The following is a 13948-nucleotide window of genomic DNA, read 5'->3' on the forward strand; positions in this document are numbered from 1 at the left end:
GGCTCCCTGCATGGGGCCTGCTTCTCCCTCTGCCTGTGTCTCTGCCTCTCTCTGTGTCTCTCATGAATAAATAAATAAAATCTTTAAAAAAAAAAAAAAAACCTCAGCAAGGAGAGTCTGCAATTCAACCTGAGGGCAAGCGATTATTGGGAGGATTTCTGAGACCCTGGGTCCAGCTTGCAGGTGACATTCAGGGTGAAGAAGAATGGGCTACCTTCAGTTTCAGACATCCCACCTCTGGTACCTGTGAGCTGTATGACACTGGGCAAAGTCACTTTTCTGAGCCTGAAAGGGTGTCCCCTCTCTCTAAGGGGGAATAACACCTCTGCCTCTCAGGATTAGGGAGGCAGAAGCCAGGCAGAGAGCACCTGGCATAGAACTATGCCCTCACCTGCGTGCCCTTGTACAGCGTAGGTGAGACCAGAGACCAAAGGCCGCCTTTCTTGGTCTCCCCCATTTTTCTGGAGCTTATTGCTCCCTACATCCCATGCCTTCGTCCTGCTGAGCTAAATGCTGAAAACTTCTGACCTCACAGATGACACACTTCATGAAGCCTCCACTTCCTGGCGCCAGCTGCCTCCCTGCCCTGAGGCCGCCGGGCATTGGCAGTCCTCCCCTTCAGACACCTCCACGGGGGCGGCTCCTCCCCAGGCCTCCCCAGGCTTCCTTCCCACCTTCCTGGGACCAGCTGCTATCAGATCCTGCAGCTCCTCCACCATACAGGAGAGGAAACTGGCTCATGGTAGAGAGGGACTTGCCCCAGGGTTCCAGGGCAAAGGCACAGCTGCGACCAGAGTCCTGACCACTGACCCTGTTCTTCCCTTTGCCCTTTTTCATCCGGGGTCCTCCTTTCTGCCCCTTCTTACCTTAGCTGGTCCCTGTGACAAATCCTTGTCTGTGTCCATTCCCCTACAGAGAGACAGAAGGAGCCTAAATAAGATTTACATGCAATTAGTGGATGTTTTCATTATTGACTAGGGAACACACAGACATGGTTAAACTTCTTTCGATTCATAAAGGATATACAGTGAAAATTCTCCCCCGACTCCTGCCCACGTCCATCCAGTGAATTTTCTTCTTCTCCAGGTAACTCCTGTTCTACTTTCTTGGGCATCCTTAAATGTCTATACAAACAAATCAGATCTATATTATTTCCACCCTACTTTTTTTTTTTTTTTAAGATTTTATTTATTTTAGAGAGAAAGAGAGAGAGCAAGGGGAAAGAGCAGAGGGAGAGGCAAAGAGAGAATCTCAAGTTGACTCCACACGGAGCACAGAGCCCGATGTGGGCCTCAGTCCCAGGACCCTGAGATCAGGACCTGAGCCAAAATAAAGAGTTGGATGCTTAATCAACTGAGTTGCCCAGGAGCCCCTCCCCTCCTACTCTTTTGCATGGAGGATAACACGTTCTCTTTGCTATTTTCATTGAACACACACAGGAGAGCTCTACGCATCAGTACACAAAGAGCTTCTGCATTTCTTAGTCACAGCTCCATAAGATTCCTTTGTACACCTAGGTTATATTATTGAAACAGAATTCATATCCCATAAAGTTCATTCTTTTGGTTTATTCGCAGAAGACTTGTGGAACCAGCACCATAATGAGTTGTTGAACCTTCTATCATCCCTAGAAGAAACCCTGTACCCCTTAGTTATCACCTCGCAAGCTCCACCCCAGCCCTAGGCAACTGCTAATCTACTGTCTTTTTTTTTTTTTTTTGAGATTTTATTTACTTATTCATGAGAGACACAGAGAGGCAGAGACACAGGCAGAGGGAGAAGCAGGCTCCATGCAGGGAGCCCGATGTAGGACTCGATCCCGGGACCTCAGGATCATCACACCCTGGGCCAAAGGCAGGCGCTAAACCACTGAGCTACCTAGGGATCCCTACTGTCTGTCTTTAGAGTTTTTTCTATTCTGGACTTTTCATATACATGGACCCCTACAATATACTGTCCTCTGTGACTGCCTTCTTTCACTTGGCTTAATGTTTTCAAGGTCCATCCATGTTGTAGTGCGTGTCAGAACACCATTTCTTTTTACTGTCAAATAATAGTCCATTATAGGGATCAACTGCATCTTATTTCCCCCTTCACCAGTCAGTGGACGTGTGGTCTATTTCCACTTTTTAGCTATTACAAATAATGCTACTGTGAATGAATATCCATATGCAAGCTTTTGTCCAGGCGTCTGTGGCCATTTCTCCTAGATATATGCCTAGGAGTGGAATGGCTGGATCATATGGCAAATTTGATAATTTACTTATCTAGTCCCCTATTGGTGGAAATTTGATCAAATGACTTCTCAAAAGATTTTATTTATTTGAGAGAGAGTGTTGAGTGCAAGCAAAGGGAGGAAGGGGGGGGCGGGAGGTGGGGCAGACAAGCAGACTCCACACTGAGCTCAGGCTCACGGGGCTTGATCTCACAGCCCCAAGATCATGACTTGAGCCGAAATCAAGAGTTGGACACTCAACCGATTGCGCCACCCAGGCACCCCTTAAATCACTTCTTAAAAGCCAAAAAACCTTATAAGTTTGGCAGGTGCTGGTCTTCTTGGTGAGGATTCAGGAGCGGGGCTGGGAACAATGGGTGCACAGAACCTGCCAAAGCTCCCTGCTTTTCTTTTCTCCCAGACTCTTATTCTTCTAGCACTTTCTGGTTAAATATGCTTAGATTGCAGTGTGGGCTGTGACTCAGGAGTGTGGGAAAAGGAAGCATCACTCTGCACAGCCTGGCCTACCGGCCCACTGCCTACTGATCCCTGAGGGGGAGCCCAGGCCCCTCAGCTATGTCCGTGCCTGTGCCTTCCTGTCTGGGTTTCCTCATCCAGGAGACAGTCCAAGAGGAAGCCAGTGACTCCTGACCATGGAGTTTCCTGACCCTGTAACAACAGGCCTCTGCCACACCTGACCATCTCCCACTCCTACGACAGGTGCCCAACAGGGGAATTCAGGAACCATCCAGGCTATAAGCTCGTGAGCAGCCTCACAGGGAGCCTCTCACCACTGCAGGCCTGGATGGGACCAGGGGCAGTTGGAGACTCCTTGGTACCAGCATGTTTTTTAACCTTCTTTTGCTTTAGGCCTCCTCAACAAGCTTCAGCCAGGAGGTGCTTTGTATTCTGAGCCAACAGTAGACAGGTCGATTTCGATCCCCTGATTAAGGAGAGAAAAATCGTCCAAACTCTTCTCTGCTGTTTCTTTTTGGTACAGCCCTAAAATTCTCTGGGTATCGTGTTACTCCCTGCTCTGCTCACAAACCTCAGGGCAGCCCCACGTCAGTAGGACTGTGATCACTTGCGGGGAAGACTTCTCATTCCATCTTCTCTGGCCACGGCAGCTGCTTAAACTTGCCTCCCTCAAGAGTCGAGGAAGAGACCGCCTCATGGAACGTGAGTACTCTTCTTCAATACAAGGACGAGTTGTTCTAGAATGACTGCTGTATTTCACATCAGTAAATTATAAGTGCAAAATGGCACAGATGAAAAGGTGTCTCTTTCTGCAAGATGTGTTTGTCCATTAAGATACGACCAACCTATTTTTTTAGAAAAAGAAAAGTGAAGAACAATGTGCTGCAATAATTAATATAGTGAATTTCTTTCCTGTGGATATGGACTATTTTAAAACTTATTTAATGTCTTGTAGTTCTTGGTTGGGCATATTTTATATGTATTTGAGCATATCACATCATTCTATAACAACTCACAGAAAAGTTCAGAGTTCTCAGTGTGTTCTCTTGCTGTAATTGAGACTTCTGACTTTCTTATTGGGTTGACTTTTAAAAAGAAAGCAATGATGACAATTTTCCCTTTTCTATACTTTAAGTTCTCAAACCCTTCCACCAACAGTGGTTTAAAATTCCTCGTTGTTGTATCATTTGTTATGAGTGACCAATTTTGTATAATTAAATCTGTTCATTTGGGCTTTGTCACATGTGGTTTGTAGATTTATTTTTAAACCCTTCATCTAAAAGTAATAAGATCATTCACTTATTCTGACAATTAACTATAACAAAAGATACCAGCCTCTCTGAATCTTGCCATTAGCAAAATGAATTAGCAACAAACAAATATCAAATAGATGGCATTTGGGGAGCAGCTTTGGTCTACCCGGCAGGCTGTGGGATATATTCTATGACACATCTGAAAACATCTGTGCTCACACAGGGCAAGAATTGGGGATTTGAGCCAGTAAAGTTCAATTGGAAAAATGTCTCACAGTTTTATGTACTACTTCTGTGCCTTTCATTTCATGGCCACTGGCTCTCCTAGGAGAGAAAACAGTTTTGAATTAAACAGCAATTAAGATTTTAATCTTCTGGTCTTGGAAGGGCACACAGTGTCATTCCCCAGGGGCACTTCACCAAGGAGGCCAGAAAAGTGCCCACTTGTACCCTTTCCTTTTTTAGATTAACTCCTTTTTGAAGGTAACTATACATGGTACAAAATGTACAAAAGGGGACTGGTGAAAAGTACATCTCATCCCTCAATTCTCTTCCCCAAGGGCAATTTCTTGTGTATTCTCTCAGAGATACTTTATACATATATGAGCTTCAAGCAAATGCCATATCCTCCCTCCTTTTAGGCATCTGATTGCATATTATATCATGGTTAGTCTTAGTTTTTCATGTACTAATATTTAGTATGCCCCCCAAACCCCTTTTTATGTATATGTTGTTAGACTCCTGACCATTCAACAGAGAGAGCCCCCTTTAAGCAGTCCCACATTTCCCCCACATTTCCCACTGATATGAGGACCACACTGTCATTGGCTTGGCCAGGCAGCCCTCAGCCCAGGATGCTGGGTCTCATCTGGATCTCTCTGTTTCTCAGTGATCAAGTGGACTCCTCAGGGAGCCCCCAACCAGACCCAGGCCAGCACTGGCCTAGGCTACCTGCTGAGGGACCACATGGAAGGGAGGAGCGGCACCAACTCCACCAGGGCCCTGAAACTTCCAGATGGGACCAGCGCTGCCTGGTACATCCTCACCATCATTGGCATCTACGGAGTGATTTTCCTCTTCCGGTTAGCCAGCAACATCCTCAGAAAGAATGATAAATCCCTGGAAGATATTTACTATTCAAATTTGACCTCTGAACTCAAAAAGAAAGGTCTCCAAAGCAAAGTGTCCAAATGCTCTGCGCTGACGTTTAGCAACAGACCTGTCCTGCAGCCCAACCAGGCCAGCCTGGGGCCAACATTTAAAAACAGTGAATGCCAAACTGAAATCCAAGGGATCCCTTGAAAGTTCAAGGCAAGCCGACCTCTACAGAAGAGGCCCAACCTTCATACAAGGCGAAGCAGCTTTGAGTTTACCTGGAACCTTGAGAGAAGAGTCAGATCCTTGAGTGGGCTGGAAGAGCATCACTGGGCACTTAGGCCAATGGGAGTGTGACTGAAGGCCAGCATCCCATCCTGTTTCCTTCTCAGGCTTTGTGGCACTTTGAGACAGGACAGCAGGGGCAGCAGCTTCCAGTCATATCCTTCACTGGAAAAGGTTATGTTCCAGGGAAGGACATGGAGCATTGAGTGTTCTCAGAGAATCTAGGAGATTCTGGAGGGGTATACACGAAAGTAGCCTCTTGTCATGGAAAGAAGACTGAATTTGGAGTCAAGCGCCCCGGATTAAAGTTCAACTTCCAGAGGATGACATCAACTTTGAGTGACTTGTGGCTCTCACCTGGAATGCATGGCAGGGGGATATATGGCTTCAAAGAGCTATTCATTCTAGAGGTTCTCACTTAGAGCCAAGGTTGTTAACAGCAGAAGTCAGTCAGAAGTTCTTCATTTTTATTGAAGGTATGGGGTCCATTGAAAAAAAGTATTAATTTAGGAGTCAGAGGAATTCAACTCTAGTCAAGGACACTTAGGTATCCTTGAACTCAACACCTCACCTCTCTGGACCTTAGTTTCCACACAGATAAAATGAGAATGATGATGTCTGGTCTGCCAAACTACAAAGTAGATAATAGCTAATAAGATCATACATATGAAGATATTTTTCAAAGTAGAGTAAAAATGTAAAATATAAACCCTGTGCTCATAGTGGTGTGGTGGTTGATGCTATGGGGGTATTGGTGTTAGTGATGATGGTAGTGATGTCATTGGTAATAGCTGATGTTGATGATGGTGTTGGTGGTAGTATTGATGGTGGGGTTGATGGTTGATGTTGATGATGGTCATGTTGGTGGTGGTTGATATTAAGGGTGATGGTGGTGGTAGTGGTGGTTGATATTGATGATAGTGGTGGTGGTTGATGGCTGATGTTTACTCAAATGTTTTATAAATATCTGTTACTTATATATTTGTCTCTGCCTAAAAAGAACTAAGACCTTGCCTAGATGAATAATTAATTTAGAGACATGGTGATTAGCTGAACTTCTGCAGGCTTTCAGCAGGCAAAGTGATAAATTATTTGTTGTACCAACTTCTATGAAGTTTATTCAGGTCCGTTTTTGGAGACATTCCTTGGATCACAAATGAAAAAAAGTGTTTTTTTTTTCCCCTGTCTCCAGATAGTGGTCTGCAACCAGCCCCACATTTCATAAAAGTCAGAATTAAACCTCAAGCTTTTGTTTTTAGAGGGTGAGGTCAACTTCCAAGTATTCTTCTTTTTTTTTCTTTTTTAAAAAAATATTTTCCACAGATGTTAGAAATGTTGGCTTGTTTCTATAGTTAGGGCTAGGCATCATCCATATGTTTGAGATGCTTATAAGGCAGGATAAAAGAGAAGGAAATATAGACAAATGTAATCCACAGCAAATAGGAACATGGAGTGTATTACAATGGGAGTGAAAGGTCAGAACTTAAGTGAATTTGAAGATTCAGTCGTCTCCTGTTAGCTGCTTCCCCAGCATGCATTTCCCTCTTCCTTAACCCAACCACCCCTAATTTGCATTTGGAGATCCATATGGCACTAAGGAAGCTGAAACTACTCCCAGTTCAAGGGCTGAAATAAGAGAGCCACATCAATCTAATCAGCACAATCCATTTCCTGGCTTCACTGATTGGGTCCAAGAAGGACTCATGACCTAAGTGAGCTGATCTTCAGAATGATTGGAAAGATTTTAAAGGGAGATTCTGGGGCATAAAAGTTCTGTCTTGTGCAGGATTGTGTTAAATGCAGATCTGAGCCTATAATTGCTGGAGCCCTTTTGCCAACGTTAGAAAAGCCAGTTTGAGGGCAAAATCCAGCCTGGAGAGGAGAAATGAGAATATCACAGAGACTAGAGTCCCAATCAAACTGTGCTTGAAGGGAAACCTGGGTGGCTCAGTGGTTGAGCTTCTGCCTTGAGCTCAGGTCATGATCCTAGGGTCCTGGGATCAAATCCCACATCAGGCTCCCCATAGGGAACCTGCTTCTCCCTCTGCCTCTGTCTCTGGGTCTCTCATGATTAAATAAAATCTTAAAAAAAAAAAAAAAAACTGTGCCTGAAGCCTTAATTTGCTACAGGACTGTTTAGTTTGTGAGCCAATAAATCTCCTTTATTAAACTTTCTGACCCCCCTCAACCAAAAATATCCTGTATGATACTGCTGGATAAATAATTTCCTGAAGGAAGTGAGCCTTGAAGTAGAATTTGAAAAGAGGAGCAATGTGATGTGGTAAATTAGGATCCTTTCCTTCATCAAGGTTTTTTCTATTTCTAGGATTTTGGGGTTTCAGGGAAAAGATAGATTTGGTATGTTTCTAATGCCAGTTCAATGATCACTTGTATAATTTCACATTGCTTGGCCTCTCAAGGAGCATTCAATGAGATCCTGTTCCATTTAATCCCCAACCCTTGACTCTGTTAGTAAACCACCATGGAAATCCCAAGAAGGGCTTGCCATGTTAGACACGTGGTCAGGGACAGGCTTTTACAGTATTTCCTAAGGAACAAAGCCACCATCTTCCCATTGACACTCAGATGCAGTTAGTTACATGAGATCCAAGGATATTTTTCCCAGGCCACCTGTTTCTTGATACAAATTCACCTGTTTTCTGGGGAGCTGGTCTAAGAGTTTGCATGGAAGATGTGTTCCTGGATGGAGACTACATTCTCCATTTTAAGCAAGACTGGTGAGACACAAGTACTATGAATATTTTATGCAAAATCCTTTAAATCTAAAATGCTCAGGCTCAGAATAATCCACTACTATCTTGGCAAACCCCACATAGCTGGACCAGTGGGAAAGGTACCAGCACCACAGTGTGGGTGTTTAGTTCAGCACTGTGGGTGTTCAGTTCAGCAAGTGAGCTTTGCGCATTCCACCAACCCTGGTGGAAGCAGGAACAGAGAAAGCTGATTCTCAACATTTCAGACACTTTTTCTTTTTTTGTCCCTATAGTAAGTTACCCCCAAGATTAGAGGATCAGGTCAATTAAAGGCCTACCTCTGCCATTGAGATTCTTTAAAATCAATGCAGAATGGATCTGGTTAACAGTTTCCAGGAATGGCTTCTCTGGGGATTTGTGGCTGAAGGTACCATGATTTCTACCAAATCAAATCCAAGTTACCAGAGTTTTCCTGGGTGTTTGGAACACTTCTATTCTAAATAAAATTCTAATCAGCTCAGCTGCATTTTCATTTGTCTGGTGTGATGTATTATCAGAACATTTTATTTTATTTTGTTTATTTTCTTAAGGATTTTTATTTATTTATTCATGAGAGACACACAGAAAGAGGCAGAGACATAGGCAGAGGGAGAAGCAGGCCCCCTGTGGGATGTGGGACTCGATCCCAAGACCCCAGGATCACTACCTGAGCCAAAGATAGACGTTCAACCACTGAGCCACCCAGTGCCCCTATTTTGTTTATTTTTTAAAGATTGATTGATTGATTTGAGAGAGAGAGTAGGGGGTGGGGCAGAGGAAGAGGGGAAAAAGAATCCCAAGCAGATTCCACCCTGAGTGCAGAGCCCGACTCCAAGCTCAATCCCAAGACACAGAGATCATGACCTGAGGTGAAACCAAGAGTAAGATGCTTAACTGATACACCACCCAGGTGCCCCATCACAACATTCTAAAAAATGATTTAAAAAAATTAAAGACTAAACATTTGTTAGTATTTACCCAGCTCTTCCTAGAGTGGCCGGTGGCTCTGACTCTCACAACTGATTCTGATTGTCAAGATTTCCACTGGAGCAGAAGAATGTCAACTCAGTCTTCAATTAAAGTTCAAGTTCTTCTCTTGGCAATGATGGAAACCGACTCTAGGTAACTCATGACCCCCTACCCCCCAAAAAGAAGATTTCTGGGAAGGCAACTGTGGTAGCTCCCAGAATCAAAAGAACAGCAGCTTATCCAGGGCTTGGGAAGGAGAGACGCTAGTTGGCCCAAAGCCTTCACACAGAGGCCCCAACTGGAGAACCATATGTCTAGGGTCCTCCCGGATGATGGCTCACCTTCCATGCTGCCTCTCTGTGCCTCTGCTCAAATATCAAATGTCAGAAGACAGTATTGCTTTGGATCAGGTACAACAGGTGCCTACCCCTTGGACTAGTCGCTGAGGGTGGGCCCAAGGAATAGAGAACTCTGATTGGCTGAGGCTGAGTCATGTGCTCCCTTCTGTGGCGCAGAAGTCTATAGAGAAAATGTCAATAAGAAGACTGTTGCCAGGTATTACCTTCTGTGAAGCCTTCTTGACCCCTAAGGCAGAATTAGTGGTCCTCCAGGGTGGCTGTAACACTTTGTAAATGCTTGGATGAATTGAAGAGGAAATTTTTATTTAACAAAATCTCTCCAAGGATGGGAACTGGACTTATTGGCCAAGTGTTTGGTACAGGAAGTGAGACCCCATGAGATCATAAGCATGGGTAGAACCATTCTGTAGGAGACCAAGAGAAGAATTTGCCTCTCAGGGGAAAGGAAAAAGAAAAAGAGGGAAGAGTAGGTTAGGGACCTAGCAGGACAGCAGAACACATTAAGAAATGTCTTTGCAATGACTTGCCCACCACCCAAGAAGGGCAATGATAATAATATGGACAGGAATAATTTTGACATTACCAATTCCTTGCAAAACACACAATAAATATTTGCTGAATGAACGAAGGATGCCTACACTAGTGTGTCAGTTGAGTTACTTACAATGAGAGCTATTTCATGGGGAACAATGGGTCCTAACAGTTTTCACTGGGCACTTCTGGGGGAAATGTCCAGTCTCCAGACAAAATATAATGAGCACGGAATTTGAACAAGGAGATTCATTGTTCTTAAGGAAGTAATTCCAACAAGCAAAGGTAATTGGGTTATTATTGTTTACAATCTCTCTGTGTGTTTACAAAGTACATTTATCTTTCTATCTTACCTGGGTCCTTATGGCAGCCGTGGGAGCTGGGCAGGCTTCCAGCCTTGGCCTAGATGGCTGCCTTTCTGCCCATCCGCCCCGTTCATTTGTCTGTCTTCAAACTAGCTCAGATAGCATTTCTTCCAGAAAGCCTTCTCCCCTTGCCAACCCTCTTACAGATGTGCTTTAAAAAATAATGATGCTCATGTAAAAATAATAAAAGTTAAAATAAAAGGACTCAGTATGGACCAGGCACTAAGTGTTGTTGTACATGGGTTATTTCTTTTGTCCATTGCCCATCTTCTGTATCCCCACATGCTGTGCTGCCTCCATGGTAACACCCACAAACAATAAACCTGGAGACAAACCATATGGTCATGTGAACAGAGGAAGTTTCTTCTTTTTTTTTTTTTCAAAGATTTTATTTATTTATTCATGAGAGACAGAGAGAGAGAGAGAGAGACAGACACAGGCAGAGGGAGAAGCAGGCTCCATGCAGGGAGCCCGACGTGGGACTTGATCCCGGGTCTCCAGGATCACGCCCTGGGCTGAGGGCAGGTGCTAAACCACTGAGCCACCGGGCTGCCCCAGAGGAAGTTTCATATAGAGAACTATCCAATTATGATAAGAAACTATACAAATATAAAAATAACTCTAAATCACACCCTATGGCTGACGGAGAGTGCTCTGAAAAAGACAAACTTGGAAGGGAGTCCCATCCCCAAGGCAGGGGTTCAGACCCCATTGGTGAAGTTCTGGTTGCAGCCACTGGAGGTGGAAAAGTTTGTGGGGTTGCCTGGACCTGGGCTGGGCCACAGTCTCTGGGCAGCAGGGAACAATTTCCCAGGGCACAAGGGAGCCAACGCTGACGGGCAGATGCACAGGGAGAATTGGGGTGTAGGGAGCCCACTCACTGGCAGGAGGGCATCTAGTCACCCATGATGGTATGCAGCTGCCCAAGATGCCCAAGATGGTAGCAGCTGCCCAAGACAGAGGCCAGCAGAAGATAGTGGACAGCACATAAGGAAGTCAAGGGATTGATAGTGTTCTATAGACTGAATATGTCCCCCCAAATGTGTACATTGAAGCCCTACTCCCCATTGTAATAGTATTTAAAGATTTATTTATTTATTTATTTTAGAGAGAGTGAGAGTCGTGCACATGCAGGGTTAGGTCCAGAGGAAGAGGGAGAGAGAGGATCCTGAAGCCGACTCCACACTGAGTGCAGAGCCTACTGTGGGTTTCTATCTCATGACCCTGAGATCATGACTTGAGCTGAAACTAAGAGGTGGGCCCTTCACCGACTGCACCACCCAGATGCCCCCTCCCTATTGTAATGGTATTTAGAGGTGAGATCTTGGGGGGGGGGTGTTAGGTTTAGATGAGGTTATAAGGGTGGAGCCCCATGATGGGATTAGTGTCCTTCTCTGAAGAAAGACGGCAGAGCTCTCTCTCCTCCGTGTGAGGCAATAAGGTGGCAAACCAGGAAGAGTCCTCACCAGACACGGAACCTGCCAGCACCTTGGTGTGGGACTCCTAGCCTCCAGAACTGGGAGAGATAAATGTCTATTGTCTAAGCTCCCAGGCTATGATATTTTGTTATGAAGTCCGAGCTGACAAGGCATAGGGTCAAAGACAAAACAGCACTGGGCATCGTGCTTAGTAAAGGCAGCAAGACAGACTGTATTCAGATGACTGCGGAAGAGGAAGGAGATGCCAGTGTAGACTGAGCTTCACTCCAGCTGAGACAAAGGTGAGAACAGATAAGGAACAAAAAGGGATTGGAGCTCTGTGGACATGGAAGATTCCGGAAGGAGGTAGGTGGAGGGCTACTGAAAATGTTTTCGCAAGGTGGGTTGTACGCAAGATGCACGTTGTGGGACGACGTGCATTTTGTGGTTTGGCAGCATTGTGTTTTCTTGAGCGAAGACTCTGCATGGGGCTGGGCTCATCTTGATGCACATGGCCCAGTGCGGGTGGAAGCCAAGTTTGGTCAAGTCTCTTAGCACAATATGTGGGTGAGTCCATTGGGCAGGATAGAGTTTAGAGTTCACGGGAGCCCACTCACTGGCAAGTGGAGCCTGGCCTGGACTGTGGGGAGCATGGTATCCATATCGCAAGGGCCTTGGGAAACAACCCTTCAGGCCTCACCTGGATGGCGGCGCCCGGCTCCCCTGCACCTACCTGCCCACCAGCCTCCGCTCTCCTGCACCAGGGGAATCGTTTCCTGCTGCTCGGGGACATGGCCCAGCTCCAGTCCAGGCAACCTGGCAAGCTCCTCCTCTACCCAGTGGCCACAATCCTCCAAGGTCTGAACCTCAGCTTTGGGAAGGGGACCCCTCTTCCAAGCTTGTCCTTCCCTCGGCACTCTTCTTCAGCCTTGGAGCACCGTTAGAGTCCTCCTTACATCTTTTTTTTTTTTTTTTAAGATTTCATTTATTTATTCATGAGAGACACAGAGAGAGATAGGCAGAGACACAGGCAGAGGGAGAAGCAGGCTCCCTGCAAGGAGCCTGATGTGGGATTTGATCCCAGAACTCCGGGATCATGCCCCGAGCCGAAGGCAGACGCTCAACCGCTGAGCCACCCAGGTGTCCCTCCTCTTTACATCTTTAGGACTTCTTCCCTGTTTCAGTTTAGTAATTCTGTGCATTAAACGTCCACAGCTGATCGTGTGGCTTCTGTCTCCCGATTGCACCCAGAATGAGACAAGGTCTGAGTTAAAGAATGCAAGTTCACAGCCAAGCAGGCCTGGGTGGTGGTAGACAGAATGAAGGCCAGCGGGTTTCCAGAACCTGAGGTTGCAGGAAGCTGTTAATATAATCTGCAGTGTTACCTGACAACAGGCCACTTTTTTCATTGAGCACGGAGAGGGACTAAGGCTCAGTTTGGGATGTGATCCACTATAACGAAACACTAGTCGTAGAGAACAAGAGACAGAGCCCACATGATCGTGAGCCTTTCACTTGTGCTGTGTGTACTCTAACTCCAGTTAAATCAACCAATAAGCCAGTATAGACTCAACACCTGCATCGTGCACAAACAGCACTTTGCTGCGTAAGGCCTAAGACGGCTTCGGTTTAGGTAGCTTACGGCCTGGAGGATGTGACACAAGGTTTACTTGACTCCAATACAAATGTGAAGCAAAAGGTGCCATTCGGGGGGCCCTGGGTGGCTTAGTCAGTTGATCGTCTGCCTTTGGCTCAGGTCCCCATCCCAGAGCCCCTGGTTGAGATCCCTGCTCAGCAGGGACTCTGCTTCTCCTTCTATCCCTCCCCCTCTCCCTCCCCCTGCTGCTGCTCTCTCTGTCTCTTGCTCACTCTCTCTCTCAAATAAGTAAATGAAATCTTTTTTTTTTTTTTAAAAAAAGGTGCCATATGACAGGACATAATGAACAAACTATAAGATGGGTGATGGCAAGTGCTCAGAGGTCAGGAGAGGACAAACCGCATATTTATTTACATTGAGGATGCTCCCAGATAAGGATTTATACCCCAGGTTTTCATTCCCTCCCTCTTTTCTGCTCTCAACCTCATCTTTCTGAGGCAGCCCTACCGAAGTAGTGCTTGACACCAGTGCAGTGCAGTGCACGTAATTTTGGTCTGAGGTCATGTGATTCCCTAGATGCATGGCAAGGGCCCTGAGCTATTTTTTGCTCATTTGTAACGCTAAGTGTGTG

The 13948-nt window shown here is 45.6% G+C and overlaps 1 protein-coding gene across 1 annotated transcript; it reads left to right on the forward strand.

Moving 5' to 3' along the window:
• Positions 1–2427: 2427 nt before the first annotated feature.
• SMIM34A (small integral membrane protein 34A) lies at positions 2428–8639 on the forward strand. Its single transcript, XM_041734765.1, has 2 exons — positions 2428–3394; positions 4835–8639. The coding sequence occupies exons 1-2, from the start codon at positions 3388–3390 to the stop codon at positions 5245–5247; spliced, it is 420 nt and encodes a 139-aa protein (XP_041590699.1). The 5' UTR covers positions 2428–3387; the 3' UTR covers positions 5248–8639.
• The last annotated feature ends 5309 nt before the right edge of the window (positions 8640–13948 follow it).

This window comes from Vulpes lagopus, chromosome 20 (assembly GCF_018345385.1).
Source record: "Vulpes lagopus strain Blue_001 chromosome 20, ASM1834538v1, whole genome shotgun sequence".
Classification (NCBI taxonomy): domain Eukaryota; kingdom Metazoa; phylum Chordata; class Mammalia; order Carnivora; family Canidae; genus Vulpes; species Vulpes lagopus.